The sequence below is a fragment of the Monodon monoceros genome, unplaced genomic scaffold, assembly GCF_005190385.1.
Source record: "Monodon monoceros isolate NGI ecotype Baffin Bay Population unplaced genomic scaffold, NGI_Narwhal_1 Super_Scaffold_12, whole genome shotgun sequence".
Classification (NCBI taxonomy): domain Eukaryota; kingdom Metazoa; phylum Chordata; class Mammalia; order Artiodactyla; family Monodontidae; genus Monodon; species Monodon monoceros.
In genome coordinates, this window is record NW_021703768.1 from 112,327,852 (window position 1) to 112,355,592 (window position 27,741).

General features: G+C 36.5%; 1 protein-coding gene across 2 annotated transcripts in view; it reads left to right on the forward strand.

Moving 5' to 3' along the window:
• Window positions 1–3,862: 3,862 nt before the first annotated feature.
• Window positions 3,863–27,741, forward strand: part of DDX46 (DEAD-box helicase 46) — a 59,067-nt gene continuing 35,188 nt past the window's right edge. For both annotated transcript variants that reach the window (XM_029217438.1, XM_029217439.1), the window contains exons 1-13: window positions 3,863–4,054; window positions 6,283–6,471; window positions 7,764–7,907; window positions 11,256–11,352; window positions 13,673–13,838; window positions 15,297–15,448; window positions 16,510–16,623; window positions 17,992–18,157; window positions 18,874–18,994; window positions 19,565–19,740; window positions 20,674–20,795; window positions 22,138–22,216; window positions 24,013–24,095. In XM_029217438.1, the coding sequence (XP_029073271.1) occupies window positions 4,038–4,054; window positions 6,283–6,471; window positions 7,764–7,907; window positions 11,256–11,352; window positions 13,673–13,838; window positions 15,297–15,448; window positions 16,510–16,623; window positions 17,992–18,157; window positions 18,874–18,994; window positions 19,565–19,740; window positions 20,674–20,795; window positions 22,138–22,216; window positions 24,013–24,095 (1,626 nt within the window). In that variant the 5' untranslated portion in view covers window positions 3,863–4,037. The remainder of the gene's footprint in view (window positions 4,055–6,282; window positions 6,472–7,763; window positions 7,908–11,255; window positions 11,353–13,672; window positions 13,839–15,296; window positions 15,449–16,509; window positions 16,624–17,991; window positions 18,158–18,873; window positions 18,995–19,564; window positions 19,741–20,673; window positions 20,796–22,137; window positions 22,217–24,012; window positions 24,096–27,741) is intronic.

Here is a 27,741-nt window from a genome sequence, read left to right on the forward strand (position 1 = left end):
CATAAATACTCTTTTAACTAATGTGGTAACACTGTCATATTTGGAAGGTTTGACTTAAAAGAGTATAAAGCATAAGTTTTTTATCACTTGGTATTACATTTCTCTAGTTTTTTTGTATCATCTGTTTGATTAATTCTTGTGATATAGACTTTTTTTATTACTCACAAAGTTTTTTTATTTTGAACCACAGTGATGGAGAGTAAGTATAACAATTTGTCTGTTCGTTTGACTTAGGGTAAGATTACAAGCACACATTTTTCCTAATTCCATACAAATCTAATATGCAGAGGATTGGATAGTAATCTTGAATTTGTCACACTCTCCCCAATCCCTGGGAAGACACTAGGGGTTTTCAACTGCACATTTTATTTCTTCCATTTTGTCACTTTACACATGCAAAGTTTTAGTAATTGTAAGTCATTATCAAATTTTTTTCAAAGAGAAGACATGAGTATTTGCTTAAGCATGTTGAATAATGTCAAATGGAAATGCAGGTTTATTAGTGTTTGGAATAATTAAGAAGAATTTTTTTACTTAGAAATTTCAGGGATTTGAAATGTTTATGAGTTAAAACTAGATTGACAGGGCTTCCCTGGTGGAGCAGTGGTTGAGAGTCCACCTGCCGATGCAGGGGACATGGGTTTGTGCCCCGGTCCGGGAAGATCCCACATGCCGCGGAGCGGCTGGGCCCGTGAGCCATGGCCGCTGAGCCTGCGTGTCCGGAGCCTGTGCTCCGCAAAGGGAGAGGCCACAACAGTGAGAGGCCCGCGTACTGCTAAAAAATAAAAAAAAAAAAAAAACTAGATTGACAAGGATGGTTGTTGAGGACTTCTCTGGTGGTCCAGTGGTTAAGACTCTGCGCTTCCACTGCAGGGGGCGCGGGTTCCGTCCCTGGTCTGGGAGGTTCCTCATGTTGTGAGGTGCAGCCAAAAAAGAAGACAACAATAACAACAAAGGATGGTCGTCGAGAGGTGACATCTTTGGCCATAGATTTTTAGTCTTATTAGCTGTATAAACGGATGTGTGTACACACAGTTGGTGTAAAAACAGCAAGAGGGTTATGAGATTCAGAACTAGGTTAGTTAGAATCAAAATCTGCTTTGGAAGCCAGGGCAGTTTGCTAAATAAGTGATGTATTGGAGACATAGTAGACTATAATTACTTCTTTCACCTCTGCTAATAGATAAAAGTAGTTTCTTCAAGGACATAGAAATGCTGTGAACTTACCGTAAATATGCTGTGGGCACAAAAAGCCAGTTAGAATTGTCACGTGAATATGTTCTCTTAAAAGGGAGTTAGAGGTACTTTCCTGGTGGTCCAGTGTTTAAGATTCTGCACTCTCCGTGTGGGGGGCTGGGGTTCGATCCCTGGTCAGGGAACTAGATCCTGCATGCATGCTACAACTGAAGATCCTGCATGCTGCAACTAAAGACCTGGGGCAGCCACTAAATAAATGAATATTAAAAAAGAAAATAAAACTATTTTTAAAAAAAGGGAGTTAGAAATGAAGTATCTTGGAAAGAGCTCTGGCCTGGGTATCAGATGCCTGGGTTCTGGTTCCAGTTTAGATTCCAAGAAGATTAGTGATCTGGGATTAAATTTGTTTCCCATGTCTCAGTATTCTCCCTTAAAATCAAGACATTTGAGTAAGTGATTTAAAAAATCTGTTCCAGCTATATCAATTTTTGCATGCCCTCATCCAGTTCCTTGGCTTCAAATACTGTATACAGAAAGTCCCTGAGTTAGGGTGGTTTGACTTACAATTTTTTGACTTTATGGTGGTGTCAAAGTGACACATTCATTAGAAACTGTGCTTTGAATTTCGAATTTTGATCTCTTCCTGGGCTAGCCATCTGCAGTATGATACTCTCTAGTGACGCTGGGCAGTGGCAGAGAGCTGCAGATCCCAGTCCATGATGATCCACTTAAAACTGTTCTGCTTTTCACTTTCAGTATAGTATTCAATAAATTACATGAGATAGTCAACATTTTATTATAAAATAGGCTTTGTGTTAGATGATTCTGCCCAACTGCAGGCTAATGTGTGTGTTCTGACATGTTTAAGGTAGGCTAGGCTAAGTTATTTTTTATTTTATTTTATTTATTTATTTTTTTAGGCTAAGTTATGACGGGTAGGTTAGGCATATTAAAATGCATTTTCCGCTTGCAGTATTTTAAACTTAAGATGGGTTTATCAGGATGTAATCCCATCCTAAGTTGAGGAAGATCTGTATTATACATTCTATAAAGTGCTTACGACCCTTATCTCTCCAATCTCTGTTTCTCCTTTGAACTCCAGATTCATATATTTCCTTTCAGCCATTATCTCCTTCTGGATATCTAGTAGGCAGAAACACTGATTTTCTCTCCTTTTCCCACCAAATCTGCTGCACCCAGGCCTTTTTCATCTCCACAAATTCACCACAATCCAGAGTAGCTCGGATCAAAACCTGGGAGTCATCTTTATTCCTCCCTTACCCTTGCATTTCACATCCATTTTATCAATTAGTGTTTGGAAAGCTGCCTGTGGAATACATCCAGAATCTGACCACTTGTCAGTGTCTCCACACTCCTTACCTAAGCAATTTACAAGGGCTCTCATACCTGACCCTCACTGGTGTCCATTCTGTCATATATTGGCTCAGGCCTTCCTTACTCGGCATGGTCTGCCCTGCAGCCACAGGTGGGCAATAAATCACAGAGGAAGAGCAGAAGCCAGTCTTAGAGTCTTAAACTCGTTGGTTTCATTTTTTAAAAATTCAAATTTATCGAGGTAAGGTTTACATACAATAAAACACACCAATTTAAAGCCTACAGTTCAGGGAACTCACTGGCCGTCCAGTGGTTAGGACTCCACGCTTCCACTGCAGGGGCCCCGGGTTGGGGAACTAAGATCCCGCAGGCTGTGGGGCACGGCCAAAAAAAATAACAATAAAATAAAAATAAAGCGTACAGTTCAATGAATCTTGACAAACATCCATGCAATGACTGCCACAGTCAAAATATGGAACTTTTCTATCATCTGTATGTGTAAGAACATAAAATAGTACAGAAGCACGTAAAGTAAGTGAGAGCCTGTCCCCAACGCCTTTACAGCTTTCTGCCAAAACATTGCAGCGTAAGTTCCACTAGGCAAGTTGTTCTTCGCCTTGACCAGACTGTACTTCAGAATCACCTGGGAAGCTTTAAAATTCCCAGTGCACTGGAAGCACTCCAGACCAATCAGATTAGAGTATCAGAATGGAACACACGCATCCGTATATGTATTTTTAAGCTCCCAAGCGCAGGCAATGTTGAGAACCATAATCTTGTGTAACGTATTTTTAGCTCTTCGTCCTCTTCACCAAGTTAACTCCTATTCAGTCTTCAAATCATACCTCAAAGGTCACTTCCTTAGGGAACTCTTTCTGAACCCCTTTCCTATGGTAGAATCTCTTTTCTGTTATATTACATCTGCTTGTGTTTTTGTTAATGCCTATGTCTGCCACGCGATTGAAAGCTCGTTGGAAGGTAGAACATGCCTGACACGTAACAATGTGTTTAAATGAATGCACGTAGAAATGATGAGAGTGAATGGAGATGTTTGTAGCATCGCTTAGATGTCAGTACACTTCCGGGGGCAGCTCGGGGTTGCTTATGGCGTTTCAGTGCCCCCTGTGGGAAAGACCCTCCCAGGGCTTGCATGGCGGCTGAGGCACCACCCTCTACCGCACCAAGGCGCGGGGGCTTCCGCGGCTGTGCAGGGAAAACCCGGCCGAGGCAACCTCTTTAGGCGCAGCCGGCACTGTGCGGCCTCCAGCCGAGAGGGGGCGCTGTGGAACGATAGCCGCTTCCGGCCCGCTTTTTCCTTCCTCCTGCCGCTGGCGCCACCACGTCCTGTTTTCGTTGCCCGCGTTCGGATGGTGGATACCGCTGTGGCTGCTGCAGCTTGTTAGTGCTGTTCCTCGCCCGGCGTGCTGAGGGTTGTGCGGCCTCCTACTTTGTCCGGTTCTCCTGCGCGTGATCCCGAAGGGCGCCGCTTTCCCGCGGCCTGCGGCATGGGCCGGGAGTCACGGTGAGACGGCGCGCTGGGCGGGCGAGCGGGCGAGTGTCTTCCTCAGGCGGGATCGAGGTGGCCGCGGGGCCGGGCCTGGCCCGGTGCGACCCCACGTGCGGCCAGCGCTGCCCGCGGCTACTAGAGGGGCTGGGGGACCTCGGCTGAGGCAGTGGGTGTGCTTGGGTCGGCAGCGGGCACAGGGTTCCCTTACACGGCCATCGGCCGGTTCGAGCCCTTGGAGCGGGAACACACCTCCGGGACGTCAACTACATCCCGCCATTTCCGCGGAGCTTACCCGTATCGCCTTAGTCAATAGCGACCTCAGTTGAATTTCTCACCACTTCGCGTTTGCAACATTTCTTTGGCCCCTGTCGCTCTCTACTTCAGTTTTTTGTGCGCGTGTGGTATTTTCTTAATTGAAAGGAGCGTGTGGCCATTTTTACATCGCCTACAATACTACGTGACTAGGTTTGTTTTGGACTACAGTAAATGCTTGTTGCATGGGCATTTATTTCGCACATAGATTTAAAATTTCTTTGTTATGTGTTATCCTTTTTAAACTGAGAACTGGGAGGTTTTATTAGAACTCTGATATCTCTTCAACATTTCAGATTGTTACCTGGTTTGGGACCTTGAGATTTTTATCTTAAATGTGCGTATTTGCTTAATGTTTAGCTGTGACTGAAAGATCATTTATATCTAGGATATAAATAATAAGTAAGTAAGGTAATAGTAGTTTACTGAGATATAATTAATATTCAGGGAAATGGTCAACGCTTAAGGGTAGAGCTGGTGAAATTTAGCTCATATATGAACTGTGTAACCATCACCTGGATAAAGAGTATTTCCATAACTACAGAAAATTCGTGTAAAGGTCTTTTAAATCTCTGTGAAAGCATTGCTGTTCATCTGGCCACCCAGACCAGAAACCTGGAAGTGATATTTATTTGACTGATTCTTCTCTCTTGCTGCCTACATCTAGTTAGATACTGCACCCAGTCACCATTCCTGCTCTCCCTGACTTAATTCAGGCCCTAATCATTTATTACTCAGACTGCTACACCTGCCTCAAGTTACCTTCCTCTGATCTTGCGCTCCCAGTTGATTCCACACTGCAGCCAGAGTGACACTTCTGATATTAACATAAGATTATGTCATTTCCTTGCTTTCATGTCTGTTGGTTCTTACTGCTTCCAAGATGAAGTGAGACTCTTCAGCACAGCCTTCAGGGCCCTTCCCAAGAAGGTCCTTTCTATCTCTTCGGCCTTCTCCCCCACTTCTCTGCCTTGCCTGGCTTGTGTACTAGATTTGCTGTTGCACTTGACATTTAATTAGTCATTAAAATATCCAGAGTTTGACACTTCTCAACAATTCTACACGAGACATTCTGATCCAAGTCAACGCTGTCTCTTACTTGGGCGATTGCTGTAGCATTCTGCGTGTTTTCCCTGCTTCTGTCCTTGCCTTTCTTTGGTTTGTTCTCCCCTCGGCAGCCAGAGTAATGCTTTAAAAATAGTAGGGAGGTTATGTCACGCCTCTGCTTAAAATCTTCCAATAGTTTCTCATCTTTTCTCAAAGTAAAAGAGGAAGTCCTTATAATGGCCTATAAGGCTCTCCACATTTGGCTACCATGCTGTACCTCTGACCTCATCTCATGACACTTTCTCTCACTCATTCAACTCCAACCACATCTGGTTCCTTGCTGTTCCTTAAACACACCAATCAAGGTTCCTCTTCAGGGTCTTTGCACTTACTGTGCCTTTTGCCTGGAAAGTTTCTCCCTCACATATCTCCATGGTTCCTTCCTTTACTTCCTTCAAACCTCTGAAATGGCACTTTATTAGTGAGGCCTTCTCTAATCACCTGGTGTAAAGGAGCAAACTTCCTACCTCCCACTGTCTCTCTTTTTCCTTTACTTTCATCGGTTTTTCTCCGTACCACCAAATACATATTGTATACTTATTTCTTTACTTGCCTGTCCTCTCTTCCTTTACCAGAATGCAAGCTGCTTGAGGCCCAAAGGCAGGAACTTGGTCTCTTTGGCTTACTGTCCTTCCTTCTTTTTCAGGACAGTATGCTGTAGCAGAAGAGTTCATTCTTTCCCCCTACTTTTAAAAAAGTTTACGTATAAGAAGTCCTTTCAATGTTTAATTTATCTGCTGAGATTCTTTTTAGAAAATAATAAAATAAATAAAATGTGATAGAAGCTGTGTTTGCTAAGCTTAATCTTTAACTTAATAATCTAGCCACTATCGGAAGCGATCAGCATCACGGGGACGCTCTGGAAGTCGATCTAGAAGTCGCTCACCCTCAGACAAAAGAAGTAAACGTGGAGATGACAGAAGGTCTAGAAGCAGGGATAGAGATAGAAGGAGAGAGAGGTCTCGTAGCAGGGATAAAAGAAGATCTCGGTCAAGAGACAGGAAGCGTCTGAGGTAAGACATTAATCTCCACAGGACTCTTGATAAATTGGACCTTCTCAGCTAAATCAGGCTTCTTCAAAAATTTTGGACTAGAATTTAGTGGCCCCTTTGCAGGCCCTCTGCTTTTACCCCAGCTTGTTTGATGAGGTACAGAAGTGATTTGCCTAGAACAAGAACTTTCAAACAGTATTTTTTTTCCCTTTTCCACTGTCATTTTCAAACAGTGAAGTAAAAGCTAATGTAATATGCCATCAGGGGGGTTCTAGTCTAATCCTGTCCCAAGAAAGCTGACCCCTGTCTTCAGAGCAACTGCTAGAGCTGACAGGAGAAGGAAACAGGGCAGAGCCATCTCCATACTCTGTTTGAAACTATTTTAAAGAACTTTTTTAGATTTAACCAAAGAACATCCTAATTTTTTTAAACTTGATTAAATATTCCATGGTACCACCCAAGCAGCCATAACTTCTGGAGGTAGAAAACAGTCTCTAAATAAAAATAATCTTCCCCACACCAAAAAAAGATTTCTCATAAAGTTTCTCATTACAATGGGAAAGAAGACAAGGTTATACAGGTGCTGTGAACTGATCACAGAAAAAACTTTATCTTTTTCAGACATTGGAAGGAGAGATTGCAAAAGTGTCACCTGGTACTTCGGGAAAATATTCACTCGTAACAATGTGGATAACACTAACTTATTCAATTTTATATTATGTGGTACCAGGAACAGTTTCATACAATTCAGTCAAGTACTTGTTAAGTGAAATTGGTCGTTAAAGATTTGGTCTTTGACTTTTTGGTGTGAAAGAATCACAAGATTTTAGAGTAAGAAGGATTTTGAGATTATTTGGGGAAGTCTCCATATTTTACAGATGAGGAAACTGAGACCCAGAGAGTTGATCTGCCCTATGTATGTCACTAATTAGTAGTACCAGGGTAGAAATTCTTGTCTCCTAATTTTCATATCTGTGATCTTTCCACAGCCCCATTCTGCCCATCCTTATACTTAGGTTTCAGCTGTCTTTGAAATTTAGATTTTCTGCTATAGGTCATAAATTTCAAACAGCTCTTGTTACATATTTCCTCTGTTTTTCAACAAACATCGCTTTGAAATTAGTATCATTTATTTCATTGACCACTTGTAAGGACTGGCTTTACTTGTTCCCTGTTTAGCTGATGTGATAGTTAATTGAAATCTGTCTTTAATAATGGTAGTAATTAAGAAGCTTCTTTCAACATGAGGCAGAACCATGGTCTGAAGTAGACGTTCCACTTGGTCATAGAATAAATGAAATGTCCCCTTTCAGGCGTTCCAGAAGTAGAGAGAGAGATCGAAGTCGAGAGCGAAGAAGATCTCGAAGTCGAGACAGGAGACGTTCGAGGAGTAGAAGCCGGGGCCGGAGATCCCGATCCTCCAGTCCTGGCAATAAAAGCAAGAAAGCTGAGAATAGGTAGGTTGGGAACTGTCTCTCTTCCCTACAGTTTTTAAAAAAAATCTTTATAAATACTGAATTTGGCTGCTGCCGTGAGCTGTTAGCTGAATTATTTCAATAGGTTATAAAGCTTGTAATGCTTTTAGAAAATGCTAGATTCTATTAGTTTTAACACTCATAATGCATTGTTCTTTTATTGAATATCTGCTATTAATGGTCAGAAATGCATTTTATATACATCTTTGTGGGAACTATGTATTTTCCTTTGAAATTATTTTCTTGGCATTTCCGATGTTGATTGACAAATAACTTCTTTACTCATGGTGTGTATTGCTGATTTGCTATTCATAATGGGTGAACTTTGCTTTTGTAAGTTAAATGTACCTGTTTCCTTAAGATGTCAGTACCATTCAATTTTGAGATATTATTTATGTCTATTAGACATAATACATTTACTCTTTTTGTTTCTCTTGTTAGTGGTTTGTTCTTTGCCATTATTGTTTCTAAAGTGGTGTCATGGGATGTATGGATTTGTTCTGTTTTCTCTGTTTTCTCCATATTAGTTAATGAGGATTTTTTCCATGTCATTTACTTTACTTTATAAATTTTACTTTTATTTTGTCAAGGTCAGTGTAATAATGCCCATTGGGATTATTTTAAATTTTAAAATATAAATTCAGAGAAATGAGTGAAATATAAACATGCAGCTTATTAAATAATTATAAAGCAAGATCCATGTAACTGCCACCAAAGTCAAGAAATAGAACATTTTCTGTACCCCCGGAAGCCCTCCATGTCCCTTCCCTAACCCAGCTCCCTCCTTCCCTATATAAAAACACTCCTGGGGACTTCCCTGGTGGCACAGTGGTTGAGAGTCCGCCTGCCAATGCAGGGGACACGGGTTCGTGCCCCGGTCCGGGAGGATCCCACATGCCGTGGAGTGGCTGGGCCCGTGAGCCATGGCCGCTGAGCCTGTGCATCCAGAGCCTGTGCTCCGCAACAAGGAGAGGCCACAGCAGTGAGAGGCCCGCGTACACACACAAAAAAAAACACTCCTGACTTTTGTGCTAGTAATTTGTGTCCTAATTGTTTCCTTATAGTTTTACCACCTGTGTGTATAACTGGAAAAAGAATAGTCTAGATTTATATGTTTTTTAACTTTACATGAATGAGTCTTGTCTTCTTTTGCGTTTTTGCTCAACATCGAGAGTTATCTGTGTTGCTCATAACAGTAGTTTATTTTTATTGCTGAACACTATTCTGTGGTATAAATATACCACTATTTATCCATTCTACTGAGATGGATGTGTGGGTTGTTTTAACTTTGGGGCTATTATGAACATTTTTGTATATATATCCTAGTATACATGTGTATGAGTTTCCCTTGGGTGTATATATATAGGAGTGAAGTTACATGGTCATAGAATAAACATAGCTTCATTTTAACTAAGTAATCCGAAATGCTTTCCAAGGAGTTTGTACTAATTATACTTCCAGCAGTATATGAGAATTGTATCCCTCCATACCCTTGCCAGTATTAGGTATTGTCAGTCCTTTTGATTTTTGTTTATTTGTTAGACATGTAATAGCAATATCATTATGGTTTTAATTTGCATTCCCTTGATTACTAATGAAGTTGAACACTTTTTCATATGTTTCTTGGTCATTCAGATTTCCTCTTTTCTAAAGTACATGTTTAAGTGTTTTGCTCATTTTCCTATTGGGTTGTTTCTGTCGTTAAAACTTGATTTATAGGGGGGTTTTGTTTTTAAATATTCTGGATAGTTGTTTTTTGTCATTTATGTGAGGGGCAGATATATTACTCTGGTTTGTCTTTTTACTCTGTAATGATACTTTTGAGGAACAAAGACTTAAGAAAGAAGAAACATTCATAAAATGAAGAAAATTAATAAGATGATTGAGGAAAACCTGACAAGGACAGTGTGAAAAAAGATTATAGGCTATACTCAGTCTAAACATAAAGGATTAGCATGCTGCTTTTAACAATATATAAAAAAGATAATACAATCATAAACTAGTTGGATTTATTCCAGGAATGGAAGGTTGGTTTAACATTGGAAAATCAATCAGTATGATCCTCTACATTAATAAGATTCAAGGAGAAAAGTCTTGGTTATCTAAGTAGATTCAGGACAAGCATCTTATTAACTTCAACATACATTGATGTTTAAAAGTTCTTAGCAGACATGAATAGAAAAGTATTTGATAAGCTGATTATAAAATTAGGAATGCAAAGGGCATAAACACTTTTGAAGAACAAGTTATGAGAGCTTGCACTACCAGGTATCAAGACTTGTCATAAAGTTATAGAAATTAAGAGTGTTGCTTTATTGTAAGGATAGACAAGTAGATCACTGGAACCATATAAAGAACTCAGAATCAGATCCATGCATATAAGGTCATTTGATAAATGACAGTGGTGACATTGTAAATAGTAGGACAAAGATTTTCCAATAAATGGTGTTAGGGACATTTGCTATCCTTTAATAAAATAGGACTGGCTACCTCATTCTGTACGCAAAAAGCATTACCAAACAGATTAAAAACCAAATTAGATGGCAAAGCTATAAACTTTTTAGGAGTTTGTACTAGAGAATATCTTCTTTACCTCTAGAGTATCTTCATCAAAGTTGGAAAAATTTCTAAGATGCTTTAAAAAGCACCAATCATAAAGGAGGGAAAAAGGTCAACTAATTTGATTACATTACAATTAAGGGATTTTATTCATTATTAGATGCCCTAAGTAGGGTCAAAATGCAAGCCTATTGGGATTTTTTTTTTTTTTTTTTGCGGTATGCAGGCCTCTCACTGCTGTGGCCTCTCCCGTTGCGGAGCACAGGCTCCGGACGTGCAGGCTCAGCGGCCATGTCTCACGGGCCCAGCCGCTGCGCGGCATGTGGGATCTTCCTGGATCGGGGCACGAACCTGTGTCCCCTGCATCAGCAGGCGGACTCTCAACCACTGCGCCACCAGGGAAGCCCCGCCTGTTGGGATTTTAAATATTATTACATATATCAGTTGTCTTGTAGACTATTAATGTCTTCGTGTATTTCTCCATTTGTTAAATTTTAATTTTGTTATTTAAATTTTGTAATTATTTTTATATGCTGTGTCCAGTTTTCCTTTGGTCAATTTCCAGATATCTAATAATATTTGCAGTTAGTTTCATGGGATTAATTCTTCATTTTATTTCCAAAGTGTTTATTAATGGTATATAAAAATTCAGTTGACTCTTGGAAGTTTCTTTCTTACGTAAAAAGTAAAATACAAGTCTAAGTATTCTAAAATTAATGTTTCCAAAAACAAATAGATGATGTCCCTCTCTGTCTCTCTCTTTTTTGGTAGGTCTAGGTCCAAAGAGAAAACAGATAGTGGGGAAAGTTCTAAAGAGAAGAAAAAAGACAAAGATGACAAAGAGGATGAAAAAGAAAAGGATGCCGGTGTATGTTTACTAACATAAGTAATCGTATAATATCAAATTTGTTTCTGTAGTGACAAATTCTTGTTTTTTAATGCTGTGTGTTTTATTTTTAAGTAAATGATAATAGATTTGTAAAATAAACAGGTAAAATAATAGTTGTCCCATGAGAAAATTTTTCAGAAAAAAGTTGCATATCTATACAAATTATCTAATTTTATGTGCAAAATGTGATCATACTATATGCACTATTCTGTGCCTTGCTTTTTGTCACTTTTAAATTATGAATTATTTTATCAATATGTAAGGTCTTAAGAGTAATAAATAGCAGTATACGAACTATCTAACTTAAGAAGTAGAATGCCTTTCTGTTTTCGTTTGTTAAATATTGGATATCTTTCTGTAGCTGCATACAGAGGTAGAGCTTGTTGTTTGTAATGCCTGCATAGTGTTTTGTTGAAAAAAAGTAGATGGATATTTAGGCTGTCTCCAGTCTGTAGTTATAAACAATGATATATTAATTCTTGTACACATGTGTTTTGTGAATATAGTATAGGGTAAATTGGTATCAGTAAAATAAATGACTTTGTCAATGGGTATATATATATATAGCTTTCCCTCAGTATCCTAGGGGCATTGGCTATAGGACTCCTGCAGATACCAAAATCTTCAGATGTTCAAGTCCCTTATATAAAATGATGTAGTATAACTTACACATATCCTCCCTGCATACATTGTCATCTCTAGATTACTTATGATACCTAATATGACATAAATGCTGTGTAAATAGTTGTAAACATAATGTAAATGCTATGTGAACAGTTGCCAGCATGGGGCAAATTCAAGTTTTGATTTTTGGAACTTTCTGGAATTTTTTTTCCTGAATACTTTTGATCCACAGTTTGTTGAATTCTGAGGATGTGGACTCACAGACACAGAGGGCTGGCTGTATACATTTAACATTTTGATGAATAGTATCAAATTGCTCTCCAAAAAAGTTGTATAAGTTTTACAATTTTAGACATATGAAAATGTCTGTTTCTTCACATTCTTGCTAACATGGATATTTCAAATTTTAATTTTTGCCAGTGTAATTGGTTTCTTGTTATTTTGAGTTACATATCTTTAAATATGAGTAAATATTTTTAAATGCTGTGAACATAATGTAAACTATTAAATAAGATATTTTAAGTTTATTTACTATTTGCACTTTTCTTAGAATGCCTAGTCATATCTTTTGCCCATTTTAGAATATATTATAGCTTCACTTTTTTTTCTTTTTTTTTTTTGAGTTCTATTTGTTTAGTGTTTTTTTTTTTTTAAGGGACCTGCTTTCTGAGCGGTGTATCTAAGAAAAGATATAACACAAGAAGTCTGGGAGTCTGGTTTCTGATCTAGTTTCTACTAGTCTTGAATGAGTGGGTGATCTTGAGAAAAACACATGAGCTTTCTGGGGCTCATCTTCAGAGAGGATGGAATTATTATAAAGGATATAAATTCAGGATCAAAGCTTTTTGTTTGTTTAAGAAGTAAACTTATTTTAAAAATACAAACATAATATAACTGTATTATAAAATACTTGGAAAGTCAGAAATAATTCTCTGTAATCCTAGGTGCCCAAAATGCCATCATCATTATCATTTATTAATATTTTCTTTGACTTTTATACATGTGTATTTCCATAACTACCTGTAAGGTAGCGTGTCTAAAATTTTGATTTCTATAATGCTTAATCTTTAAGTCCCTGATTATGATTGTGCAAATGATTTGCTCTCTCCTTTTGAGAGTATTATTAATAATCTTGATACAGGCTTTAGAATGGCTGTTCCTAGGAAACCTAGACCTAAAGGCTAAAAGATCAAAACTTCTTAATCATGTTGATAAATAGCTTTCATTTACTCAGTAATTTGTAATAGAAAATTGCTTTTCATGGAGGCAGTCTTGGAGGAGTTTGGAGGATTTAAAGTTGAGAATAACTAATAACTAGGGAACTTTGCTAGTTCATTTAGTTTCCACTTAGAGGGAGAAATTGAATTCATGTGTGCATATTGCTTGTAACTAAAATGAGATTAATTTATGGTGTTTGAAGTGTGTCTGCTTTCTTAGTTGAAGATGCTTTTTATTGTGATTTCATTTTGCTAGTTTATTCCTGAATATATTTAAAAGATGTATGATCTAAATCTGGTCTAAATTTAGGAGTTTTGTGTACATCTATTTTCAGGAGTTTTGTGTACATCTATTTTTCCATTTTTTATACTTTGGAGAAGTTATCTGGAATGTCACTTGGAGTAAAATTGTTGATCCTTATTTCCCTCTCTCTGTTTCTCTTTTTTTTCCCCCCAAGAACTTTGACCAGAATAAGCTAGAAGAAGAAATGAGAAAGCGAAAAGAAAGGGTAGAGAAATGGCGGGAAGAACAACGTAAAAAGGCCATGGAAAACATAGGGGAACTGAAAAAGGAAATTGAAGAGATGAAACAAGGGAAAAAGTGGAGTTTAGAAGATGATGATGGTATATTGATTTGTTAGACTAATAGACTATATAACAATTCATGTAGAATATTCTAGAATTATGAGTAATAGGCCATTTTTATTGTGGAAAAACATACATAATGTTTACTATTTTAACCATTTTTAAGTGTACAATTCAGTGACAATTAAGCACATTCACAGTGTTGTGCAGCCTTCACCACTGTCCATTTCCAGAACTAAACAAAAACTCTGTACCTCATTCAACAATAATTCTCCATCCTGTCCCCCTCCCCCCCATTTCTGGTAACTTCAAATCCACTTTCTGATTCTGTGAATTGCCTATTTTAGGTACCTCATATAAGTGGAATCATACAATATTTGTCTTTTTTGTGTCTGGCTTATTTCACTTAGCAAAGTGTCTTCAAGTTTCATCCATGTTGTAGCATGTCTCAGAATTTCCTTCTTTTTTAAGGCTGGATAGTATTACATGGTACATATATACTGCATTTTGTTTACCTATTCATCTGTTGCTGCATATATAAGTTTCCGTCTTTTGGGTATTGTGAATAATGCTTCTATGAGAATTGGTGTGCAACTATCTGATTGAGTTCCAACTTTCAGTTCTTTTGGGTATATACCTAGAAGTAGAATCACTAGTTTCATTTTGAGATTTTTAAACGCCCCTTTTAATGTTTACATTAAATTTTAAAATTGTATAGTAGTGTTTGGTAAGGATCACTGATTTTACCTTAGAGTGGAGAGTTAGGTGCTTATGGGCATAGTCAGTAAATAGCTCTTTAATTTTTTACTTCCAGTGTTAGTAATGAGGGTAAGTTAAGGGCATGTTTTCAAGTCCCTCTGATTTTTTCATAAATTATAAGAGAAACATTTCCCCTCCACATCTGATATTGATGTTTAAGATTTTAGTAAAGTGGAAGAGTGTGAGATATTATAGGAAAAGGGAATTTTGCTCCATTTTCTCTGTGAAAATTCCTGTGAATTTTTCATTTTCTGTGAAAGTTGAACTAAATAGATAAATGGATTATACCTTTAAGTGGTGATGATATCTTAGTTATGTAAAAAACATTAGATTGTCTTTAAGAATGTGCTATTATTTTTTCTTTGTGTCATTTAAAGAAACATAATTGTAAGAAATAAACATACCATTTTAGCAGACAGAGTTTTTAGTTCTGCTTCTGCTAGTGTAGTTGTAAAACAATACTGGAGATCCATTTTTTAGACATATTAGTCTTTCTTCCTCTTTCAGTTTAATAATTTATAATTTATTTCTTTTATTAGTATTATTCAAAACTAATACCTGCTGGATTTAAAACCTTGCCAGTGTGAGTATTTGAACTGCGTTGTGCCTGTGTTAATTGGTAAGGAAGGTGTTTGGGTAGTAAGAGAAAAGGCTTTAATTGGGGGGGGTGTGTGGTCTCATTGTGAAGTATTTCCTTTTGAAACACAAATTCAAAGAAAGTGTACTCTGATATTTTAGATGATGAAGATGATCCTGCAGAGGCTGAAAAGGAAGGAAATGAAATGGAGGGTGAGGAGTTAGATCCATTAGATGCTTACATGGAAGAAGTGAAAGAGGAAGTAAAAAAGTTTAATATGAGAAGTGTGAAAGGTGGTGGGGGAAATGAAAAGGTATGGAATTTTCTCCTATTTTTAAAGATTTACATTCCTAATTGGGTAACTTGAATTCATTGGTGCATTGACCTACTGCTGACATGCATGGCTTTATAAAGTTAATGATTTTGTTTCCTTCCCCATCTCAGAAGTGTCAGTGCTTTTCTAAATAGCAGAGATACTAGTGAATTTTAACTGCAAATGTTCTTTTAGAAGTCACTGTTAACTGCCATCATCTTTGTTTAGTATTTTTTCTTACTTGTTGCCTTCTCAGTAGGTCCTCTTCAGTAGGTCCTCTTCAGTAAGCCCTGAATAGGTCCTTCTCCAGCACTCCCATCTTTTATGCTCCTGATCCTCTTTACTCTAGTTTTTCTTTTTCTTAAAAGCATTTATTACCTTTTGAAAAATTATATAAATTAATTTTTTGTTGTGTTTATTCCTTCTTCTAAAACTGTCCCAAGAGCAGTGATCTTTACCGCACCTGTCTTGTTTATTGATTTATCCTAAGGTCCCAGAATAGTATTTGGCTTGTTGAATGAGTGAAAAGTACCATTTAGTAGTATTTTTAAAATAAATTATATTACATAATATTATATAAAATTATATATTATATACTGCATTACCTATATTATTAATGTGTTACAAAATATAATGAAATTGTATTACATTAAAAAAAATTTTTTTTTAAATATTTATTTGGTTGCATCGGGTCTTAGTTGCGGCATGCAGGATCTTCGTTGCGGCATGTGGGCTTCTCTAGTTGCGGGATTGTGGGCTTCTCTAGTTGTGGCGTGCGGGCTCAGTAGTTGTGGCATGTGGGATCTTAGTTCCCCGACCAGGGATCAAACCCACATCCCCTGCATTGGAAGGCAGATTCTTAACCACTGGACCACCAGGGAAGTACCTACATTTTTAAATTCAAGCAAGTCAGTAAGGAGAAAGCAGACCACTTTTTGTTTTTTCATTAGGTTGTCACTAACAACTAAGTTAATTCAAATTATAAATTGTGACAGTTATCATTGTGTTTCATTTGGTGTATAATTTGTGTTTCAACTTTACATTTTATATTCTTTTTTTAGAAGTCTGGGCCAACAGTCACAAAAGTTGTCACTGTTGTCACAACCAAAAAAGCAGTCGTAGATTCTGATAAGAAGAAAGGTGAGCTAATGGAGAATGACCAGGATGCCATGGAGGTAATTATTCATTAATTTTTTAAAATTTATTTATTTATGGCTGCGTTGGGTCTTCGTTGCTGTGTGCGGGCCTTCTCCGGTTGTGGTGAGTGGGGGCTACTCCCCGCTGCGGTGCATGGGCCTCTCATTACAGTGGCTTCTCTTGCTGCAGAGCATGGGCTCTAGGCGCCCAGGCCTCAGGAGTTGTGGCACGCAGGCTCTGGACCACAGGCTCAGTAGTTGTGGCACATGGGCTTAGTTGCTCCGCAGCATGTGTGATCCTCCCGGACCAGAGCTCGAACCTGTGTCCCCTGCATTGGCAGATGGGCTCTCAACCACTGCGCCACCAGGGAATCCCCCTTCATTCATTTTTGACTTTGTTTGCGATACTGTCCTAGAAGTATTTATAAGAAAGCATTGATGGAAGTGTGCTTTTCAGTTACTCTTAGGAGAAATTCTTGCTATTCTCAACAGTATTGTAGCCGCATATTCAAATTGGTAGAACATTCTAACATCTTTGACCTCTTGCTGTATGCCCACTTTTTTTTTTTTTAATTGAAGTATAGTTGATTTATAATACAGTGTTAGTTTCAGGTATACAGCAAAGTGATTCAGATATATATATCTGTCTGTAGGTATATATACATATATATACACATACACACAAACACATACATATATACATATATATATATTTTAGATTCTTTTCCATTTTCAGTTGTTACATGATATTGCATATAGTTCCCTGTGCTATACAGTGAATCCTTGTTGTTTATGTATAGCAGTTTGTGTCTGTTAATCCCATACTCCTAATTTATCCCTCCCCTTCCCCTTTCCCCTTTGATAGCCCTAGGTTTGTTTTCTGCGTCTGTTTCTGTTTTGCAAATAAATTCATTTGTATTATTTTTTAGATTCCACGTATAAGTGATCTCATATAATATTTGTCTGTCTCTGTCTGACTAAATTCACATAGTATGATATTCTCTAGGTTCATCCATGTTGCTGCACAAGTGTATGCCCACTTTTTGATTCCCGCTTGTCCCTCATCAGCTCATCCCAGACATAGAATAGGGAGAGAAGAAATGAAGTGACAGAATAAATTAACTTTTTTTTCCTATTAGCACTCATTGTAAAGATTTATATAGAGAAAACTATAGGAAAACTTTATTAAAACCGTGTTAAAATTATTTTTTTATTTTAGCTTTATATTGTTATTATAGCTTTCTATAAGGGCAAAGAAAAAATAAACTAAGTTGGAAAATTCAGAAAATAAAGTAAAAGCCAAAGAATATTTTGTAGGAGAGGAGGATCTTTAAAACTAGGAATATTTCTTCCCATAGGAGAAAGTAGTAATGGATTTAGCTCTTAATTTTTCTTTTTTAATTATAGTATTCTTCAGAGGAGGAAGAAGTTGATCTTCAGACTGCCCTTACAGGTTATCAGACAAAGCAGAGAAAGCTTCTAGAACCAGTGGATCATGGAAAAATTGAATATGAACAATTCAGAAAAAACTTTTATGTTGAAGTTCCAGAACTGGCAAAAATGTCTCAAGAGGGTAGAATTTTTTTATTCATTTATTGGTTATTGTGGGAACAGAGGGAGTACACTTCACCTTGCCTGGGAGGAATGTTGATAGGCCTGTGAGTTGATGCATGAGTAGGAGGAATTTGCCTGGCTTACCTGGAGAAATGAGAGGGAACTAGAAGGCGAGAAGTCATTCTAGAGGGTAGGACAACATCCGCAAAGATTTGGAGCAGTGAGGAATTAGTGTGTTTTTGGAAACATTAAAAAAAATGAGGAAAAATTAGTTTGGCTCATGTAGTTGAGATTTTTAGCATCAAAAATACTCTTCATGTGAAGTTAGCAAATAAAATATTGTTAACCTTTTCTGATATTTGAGAGTTAGGAACCAATGTGAATCTGTGTGATATTGATAGAATAAGGATAATCTGGGCAACCCTTGCTTAAAGAACAAGTGGTTGTATTACTTGTCAATCATTGTTCTTTTATTGCTGGTACAATTTAAGTCAAAATAAAAGCCAAATTGTAGAAATTGGAGTGTTTCTTTTGTTCCTAATTGGTTGCAACAGTAATCGCTTTAGTTGTCTCTCTGAGCTGTTCAGTGCTTTGTCACGTAGCTTTTCTATGGAATTATCTTCAGGAGCACTAGAAAAGAATTGAAAATTTTTAATCTTTCCATGCCTCACTGAAAAGTAGAAGGCACTATTAGAACAATATTTAAGAGTTTTTAATCTGGATTTTGTTTTGTAGAAGTGAATGTATTTCGGTTGGAAATGGAGGGCATTATTGTCAAGGGAAAAGGTTGCCCCAAACCAATTAAATCTTGGGTTCAGTGTGGGATTTCTATGAAGATCTTAAATTCTCTCAAAAAGTAAGTGTTCAGTAGTTGTCCACATTTTTCAATATCTTGTTACTAAAAATAGCCCTTTATGCAAATAATTCCTCTGCTTACATTTTTACTCTAATGGGAAAACTTGATTATTTTTTCTTAAACAGCTTTATTGAGATATAATTTACATACCATAAAATTTACCCTTTAAGTTTACAATTTGATGATTTTTAGTATATTTATGGAGTTGTGCAGTCATTACTGTAATCTAATTTTAGAATATTTTCATTATCCCCGAAAGAGGCCTGGATCCATTAGTAGTCAGTTTTCTCCTTTCTCCTCCACATTAGGCAACCTCTCATCTACTATTTTTATAGATTTTTCTATTCTGGACATTTCATATAAATAAGATCATACTAATATAGTCTTTTGTGACTGGCTTCTTTCAATTAGCATAGTATTTTCAAATATTTCTACATCATCCATGATGTAGAGTGTCTCAGTACTTCATTCCTTTTCATTGTATGGATATACATTTTGGAAAACTTTTACAGTTTGAGGGACCCAGAGATCACAGTTCTTACCTTGTCTTCCTTTGGTTTGCTTTTTAAGGCATGGGTATGAAAAGCCTACGCCAATCCAAACCCAGGCGATTCCTGCTATAATGTCTGGACGAGATTTGATTGGTATTGCCAAGACAGGAAGTGGAAAGACCATTGCCTTTCTGTTGCCTATGTTTAGACACATCATGGATCAGAGGTCATTAGAAGAAGGAGAGGGGCCAATAGGTACAATTCCTTTCATTAAACTATTTTTTCAGTTAACAACTTCGTTGTCCGTTAATCAGAAAGACCTGATGCTTTGTAATGTTAATTATAACAATAAAGATGTCTTTATGTACATTTCCTTTATAAATTTGGCACTTTGGGGCTGATTTCCCCTTACCAGCAGGTGGAGTGAGAATCTTCAGAGCTCTGGAGTGACATCTCAGAAGTACAAAAACAGCCTCTCCTGGCACAGCTCAGTTTTTAAACTCTGACTCGGCAGGTAGACTCCTCGTGCATCTATCTGTTTATTTATGTTGAGGTTTGTTCTTAGCCCGTATCAGTGGATCTATAAACTCAACATAGAAGATTGTAGGGAAGTGTATTTTTCTTTTCTTTCTTTTTTTGGCCTTAAAAGGCTGTAGTGCCAACATTTCATTCAGGATTAGGTCTTTAGATTCAGTTTTCTTGATTCATTTGGCAGAGATCTCTTCTCCAAATTTGAGTAGGGTTTTGGAAAGTTGTTCAACTCCTCTCTTGGCAACAGAGGGCACAGTATATTTCTCCTCTGTCTGTGCCCCTCAGACCAAGGTTGTTTCCGGAAGCCACGGCATGGCTCTTCAGCACAGTGAGTCACTTGATTATCTTTGCTCTGTGATTTGCAGTTGAGAATGATTTGCATTCTTTTCAACCAAGTATTTTCCTGATGGTTGAGTAAGGTATTTAACTCTCATTTATCTTCCTATAGCATGTTCTTAAAACCTTCTTAAAATTATCCTTCACCACAATCTCTGCTATTACAAAACTTTTGAAATAGGATTCTCAAAGGTGCATAAAACAAATTAAAACAAAATTTAGACTAAGATCTGAACTTGATTGCAGAGGTTAAATTTAACACTATAAAGCTTAGCCTCTCAAGAATTTTGGTGGTTAGGCTTTTGACATTTATCTTTTCAGCTGTCATCATGACTCCAACTCGAGAACTGGCTTTACAAATTACTAAAGAATGTAAGAAGTTTTCGAAGACCTTGGGCCTTAGAGTGGTCTGTGTTTATGGAGGAACAGGAATCAGTGAGCAGGTAGTTATAAAAGGAACATTCAGTTTTTCCAGTCTTTTTAAAAATTGAATGACTTAATAATGTAAAAGTGATTTTTTGCTTTAGTGTTTTCTGTATTGATTGCTTCTAAAATCTTTAAAATGAGGTGTGAAAATAATAGTAAGAATGAATTATGTTAAAGTTATATTTTAGAATTTTTGAGTCATTTTCATATCTTAGCTTTCCCGTGCTTGTCTTTCCCTGCTCAAGGAAGCAGATTATTTTTTCCATTTTACAGATGTTCAGAAAGGTTAAGTTGACCAAAGTCTTTAGCTTAGTAAGACTTTGTCCTAGAATCTAGGTCTTATGATTCCTGGATCAACATTTATTTCCTCTAATCTAAATGACATCTTTAAAAGGTGGTTTTGAGTGGGGTGTATTAATATCAGAGTTTCATCTGCATTCTTAAATGATTTTAGTGAGAATTATTTAAACATACCTTCATTCACTCTCTTTAGATTGGCATTTCTCCACATGTCTTCTAAAGAATGCTAGTCATCAGATATTTTGCTTTAACTAGAAGAAGGAAAAATACTGGGTTCTGTGGTCAGATAAGTTTTGGAAATGTTGGACTATGCAAAGTTAAAATTTTCTTTTCTGCAAGACTTCTTAGTTGTTAATAAGCTAATGTATATTGTGATGCTAGAAAAAAATGGGATAAATTAAGTGGCGTTTTCTGAACATATTTAACCCCCAAACCACCAGGACTTCTCAGATTTTAGACACATCTTGGGAATATTTGCTTTTGTTATCCCAATGCTATTTTAAACGCTTGAACTTAGTTTTCTAAGTTTATCTGTGTCAGTTATTTTGGCCATAGCCTGTAGTAAATACAGTTACAAAATAAGGTGGTACATGCATGCATATTTATATAGAAGTCAAACAAAGTTTTATAATGTCTAACAAAGTCTAGTGTTTTCCATTCTATTTCATTTTTAAAATGCAGGTTGTGACTTACTGATTTTGTGATTCACTAATGGAAACAAATCTCAATTTGAAAAACATTGATCTATCAAATTTCTTTATTTACTGCTCTCTCATATTCCTTTCTTGGTTTTGAGGAGTTATGTCAAATTAAAATTGGTAAAAACCTCTGGTTTTCATTGATTTCAAAGTTACAGCATCATGTGGTCTTTCTGCTGCTTCCTATTCCTTTATTAGTGCTCCAGCATTCCAAAGAATTAAGCAGGAGGCTTTGGTGTCTTCTAATCAGACCTGGCTGTCTTATGTTATGGAGCTCTGCAAGGACCTCAGTCAGTATTTTCAAGTTTGTAAAGAAGCATTAGTGATAAATACACTATAAAATTTCATCTTTTCTTATTAGATTGCTGAGCTGAAAAGAGGTGCTGAAATTATTGTTTGCACACCTGGTCGAATGATTGACATGTTAGCAGCTAACAGTGGTAAGTCAGGGGTGTTGGGGTTTTGTTGTTGTTGTTGTTCGTTTTTTTGTTCTCTTTTCTCCTTTTTGAATTCTGTACATTTTTGTTAAAGCAGAAACAAGAAACCACCAAAGGTTTCTACATTTCTTCTTGAAGCTGTAATATCTTGAAATTTGTATTGTAACAAGCTTTTGTTGCAAGTATTCATAATATTTTTGCAATTTAATTAAAAAATTTTTTTTTCACAACTACTCCATCTGATTTTTTTTTTTTTTTAAGCACTTAACATGGATTCTTAATTCAATTTTGGCCTAGCTTTGCTTCTAAAAGGGTGGGGGACTATTTCTTTTTAATTGTACAATTTAGACATTTTCTCCATAGGAGCTAGTACTTTCTTACAATACTAGATAAGTTAAGATCTTGCAGCTTCAAGAAAATTTATCTTTTGTAAATTTGCATGTTTTTAGCTCAAATGTTGTGCTTTGTTAAATTATTCCCTATCAAAACTGTTACTAAACTGTTGACATTATTTAACTTCTGTGGAGAAAGGCCCTTCAAGATTTATAGAACTGGGCTTCCGAGACTTAAACCATCAAAGGTAGGTAATTTAATGCTGTTCCCAATCTTGCAAAACTAATTGGGGCTGCACATGTTAGTATGGAATACTTAAATATTAGAAAGCATTTATTTTGGCACATTTCTGTTTTTTGAAGAAAATGCTTTCAAACGTTTCCATTGTAGTATTCAGTATATATATATCGTAGAGTATTTAAAACTTTGAGTAATGCATGTTTCTAATAGCATTTTGCTTGGATTTCTGTGTACTCTTAATTCTAATTCTACATGAAGTTGGTAAAGTGACATTGGTATTGATAAGTCATTGTGCTTGTATAGCATATGAAAAGTTTTGGATTGAATGCTAATGAAATAATTCCTTGTTTTTTCTCAATGCTGCATTGATTGTCTCCTCCTGAAATTCATCTTGATTAATTTTATCTTTTCCCTTTATCTGTCCTTTTGGTTTATATTTAATAACTGTTTTATACATGTTTTTGCCAGGTGATTGAATCAACAATTGATAGAAATGCTTGTGTTAATCCTTTAGAAAGGGTTTCCTGTCTATGTATTTAGTTTTTTCTGGCTAAGAAGCCAGTTGCATTTATTTAAACCAGTGGGAGCACTGTGTAAAATAGGATTTGTATCTTTGTATAGAAAAATGTATCTATGTAATACATTGGTTTTTAAAATTTTTGTGTAATATGTTAGTTACCTAGTGATATTGAATAGCTTCTTATTTATGTTTTGACATGCCCATTAGAAGCTTCTAACTGTATATAAGTAGGTTATTTACTACATAAAGTATTGTAAAGAGAGATTTTCTGCGTCTGAAGTAGTTAGCACTGGAACTTGCTTTCCACACATACGCTGTAATCTCTAATATGTTTTTTCCTAGGTGATGCTGTCAGATAATGGCTGATGTGGCTCGATGCTCCATCTCAGTCTTAGTTTTATGATGTGTTTTGGAGAGGGCTGTTTTCTGAATTTTACAGGTTCTTCAGGCCCTATGATGGTATGCAAGAGACGAGTTTGACAAAATAAAGGGCCTCATATACCCATTGTCAGAAAGTATTTGCCAGTAGATAAGATATTGTAAACCAAAATTTCTTTTCACTGTTTAAAGATACCTAACTCACCCCTCTGGTTAAGTCAGGCATTTTAGTTCCCTTTACAGTTTTTTAAAGATTTTGGTAGTCATAAAATGAATTGTGACTGATTTTTAGTTTTCTTTTTGTCTTTATTTTTTTTCCTCATGTTAGGTCGGGTTACAAATCTTCGAAGAGTGACTTATGTTGTTTTAGATGAAGCAGACAGAATGTTTGACATGGGTTTTGAACCACAGGTATTTATTAAATTTCTTAGTGTTTTGAACTATAAAGTAAACCTTAACTGCCATGAGCATGAAATATTTGTATGGTTTCTGAAATTCTCACACACATTTCTGTTGTGTGGTGATACAGTGGATTGAGGACATAGGGAATTGAAGTAGATATTTATGTTTTGGATTCTTCATTAAACTTGTTCAGGAGGTATTTGTGCAGGCTTTCCTAAGCCATCTAAAACCATCATTGGTAAAATTAGAAGTGGAGTCCTAATAGAAACTTAAGCTTTCATATTTTATAGTTTTCATTGTACTTCCAAATAAATTGCTTTAATTCATGCTTTTCACTACCTCATGACCTAGATGGCACAGGTTGTTTACATTCTCCAGATGTAAAAACTAAGGCCCAAAGCATTTGTCTAGCTTAGATTTTATATTCTTCATGTGTGCAGTTTTGTTCAATACAAAATTACAGTGATAAAAGCCTAAAGGCTACAAAAAAAAAAAAAAAAAAGCCTAAAGAAAAACATGTTAAAAGGTGGTAGAGGGGCTTCCCTGGTGGTCCAGTGGGTAAGACTCCATGCTTCCAATGCATGGTGCCCAGGTTCGATCCCTGGTTGGGGAACAAGATCCCGCATGCATGCTGCAACTAAGAGCCGGCATGCCACAACTAAGACCCGGCGCAGCAATCAATCAGTCAATCAACCAGTCAATAAGTAAATAATTAATTAATTTTTTTAAAAGGTGGTAGAAATTTTTCTTAGCAAGAGGAGCTGTATGAGTAGTCAATGGGCTATGGATGCCAAAAAAATGCTTTTAAATCACAAACTGCAGTAATAGAAATGGAATATTGGAAAGGGATATGGTTAAAGTGTTCATTCTTTTCTGTTTATTCATGTATTCTCCAAAAATGTATTACCTGTCATATGATAGTGCATGTATTGTGTTTAGATTTAGGGACCACATTCTAAATGAGATACAGAGGAGCATATAAGAATAAACAGGACTATGGTAATACTTGAGCCATGTGAGAAACAGTTAAAGGAATGAGGAATATTTAGCTTGAAGTAGGGGATTTGGTAGCATCCTTTAACTCTTTGAATAAAGTCTATCACATGAAAGAAGCATTAAATTTATCTTTGGGTCCCAACAAGTACGACTGGGATAGTGGGGAAGCTATAGGGAGCTTGATCTGAGCGTAATGTGAAAAAGGACTGGATAAGCATTTTGGGGAGATTAAACAGGTTACTTTGTAGGAGGGAGATATTGAATATGCTTTTTAATTATGTGTTCTAGTAGAGACAGCTGGTCCATTTGTAGAAAGAGAGTAGAGGGAGTTGAAGTCAGGTGGAATATGGAGCTAGGTGCCCTTTCCCAGTCAGTTCAGTGGTTTTTATCGTATTCCTGGAACTTTACAACCATCACCACTATCCAATATCAGAACATTTTCATGCCCCCTCACCAAAACTCTGTCCTGATTAGTTGCTTTTGTTTTGAGTCATATCATTGTGAATTTTTTAAAATCTCCTTTTTATAATGTTTTGTCGTTCTGGAGGGTGTAAAAATAGATGCATGTGTTCAGTCTTTCATTTTTAACCAGAAATTGATCTCATGGCTTTTTCTTGGTGTATTCCTTTGTTTATGGACTGCTTTTTCCGTAGAAAGTGCTTGAGGTACATTCTTTCAGTCTTTGCATGTCTGGAAAGTCTTTGGTCTACCCTCAAATTTATTTGACATTTAGCCAGATATGAGGTGAGGATTATTTTCCCTCAGAATTTCTTTTTGTCTCCATTGGTTTTCTTTCTTCTTTTTCTTTCTTTTCTTTTTTTAAAAATATTTATTTATTTATTTATTTGGCTGCGCTGGGTCTTAGTTTTGGCATACGGGATCTTTAGTTGTGGCACGTGGGATCTAGTTCCCTGACCAGAGATTGAACCCGGGCCTGCTGCATTGGGAGTGTGGAGTCTTAGCCACTGGACCACCAGGGAAGTCTCTCCATTGGTTTTCCTGAGAAATTCAAAGTTACTCAGTTATTAACCTTTTGTATTTAATTTGTACTTTTTGTCTTGAAACTTTTTGGATCTTTATCCTAAGGTTCTGTGTCATTTAGGCTTGTTTTCTTCAACTAGTGTCCTGACTACGTCGTGGGTTCTTTCCATCTAGAAACTCAAATCCTTCCGTTTTGAGAAATTTTCTTGAATTATTTTTTGATAATTTCCTTCTCTTTGTTTTCTGGAACTCTTATTATTTGAATGTTGGACCTTTTGGACTCATCCTTTAATTTTCTTAATTTTTCTTAAGTATTTTGCATCTCTATCATTTTGCTGTACTAGGAGATTTCCTAAACTCAAAGCTTTCAACCTTTCTGTTGAATTTTTAAATTCTGCTTTCATAGTTTTAATTTCTAAATGTTCTTTTCTTTTCTCTGAATTTTTATTTTAAATGGCATCCTGTTCTTGTCTCATAGATACAGAAATTTCTTAAGTTTCCCTGGATATTGATAGTTTTTTGACATTTTCATCTCCTTGCATAGTCTCTTTCTCCCTTCTTGCTTCTTTTTTTTTTTTCTGTGTTTGCCAGTACATTTGAAAGCTTTAGGTTAAACAGATTCAGGAACACTAAAATAGTCTTACATTTGTTAAAGAAATCAACTTTTAATTTTCCTACAAGGAAAACACAAGTTCCTGACTATTTTTCACTAGCAAGTTGTACCAGACATTCAAGGAGTAAATAATTATGTTCCTAATCATACTTTATTTCAAAGTATAAAAAAGAGGGAATACTCATCAATTTATAAGGTCATTATAATCTTTTACTTTTAAAAGAGCTCTGTTAAGGTCTAATTATATACCATAGAACTCACTTTGTTAAAGTGTGTAATAAAATGGGTTTTAGTACACATACAGGTTTTTTCAGCCATCACCGCAATTCAGTTTTAGAAGATTTCTTTCACCAGAAAAATGTCTTGTGCCTGTCTGCATTCATTTCCTATTTCCACCTCAGCCCGAGGCAGCCACTAATTTGCTTTCTGTCTTAAAAGATTTGCCTTTTCTGGACATTTCATATAAATGGAATCTTACAGGGAGTTCCCTAGTGGTCCAGTGGTTAGGACTCAGTGCTTTCACTGCTGTAGTCCGGGTTCAGTCCCTGGTCAGGGAACTAAGATCCCGCAAGCCGTGCTGTTGGGGGTGGAGGGGGTGGAGAATCATACAGTATACATCTAGCTTGTATTTATTTCACTTATCATATGTGTTTGAGCTCCATTCGTGTCCTAGCATTTGTCAGTACTTTATTCCTTTAATTGCTGAGTAATTAATATTCCGTCATATGAATATATGTCATATTTTGTTTCTCCATTAGCCAGCTGATGAACATTTGGATTATTTCCATGATTAGGAATAATGCTGCTAGGAACATTTGTATACAAGTCTTTGTATGGACATACTTCTTCGTATATTTTGAATAGATTACCTAGGAGTAGAATTCCTGATTGTATGGTAATTTATTTATTTATTTATTTATTTTAGGCGAGGAAAGCCTCAAATAGAAGAAAGCCACTTTTTTTTACATCTTTATTGGAGTATAATTGCTTTACAATGGTGTGTTAGTTGCTGCTTTATAACAAAGTGCATCAGTTATACATATACATATGTTCCCATATCTCTTC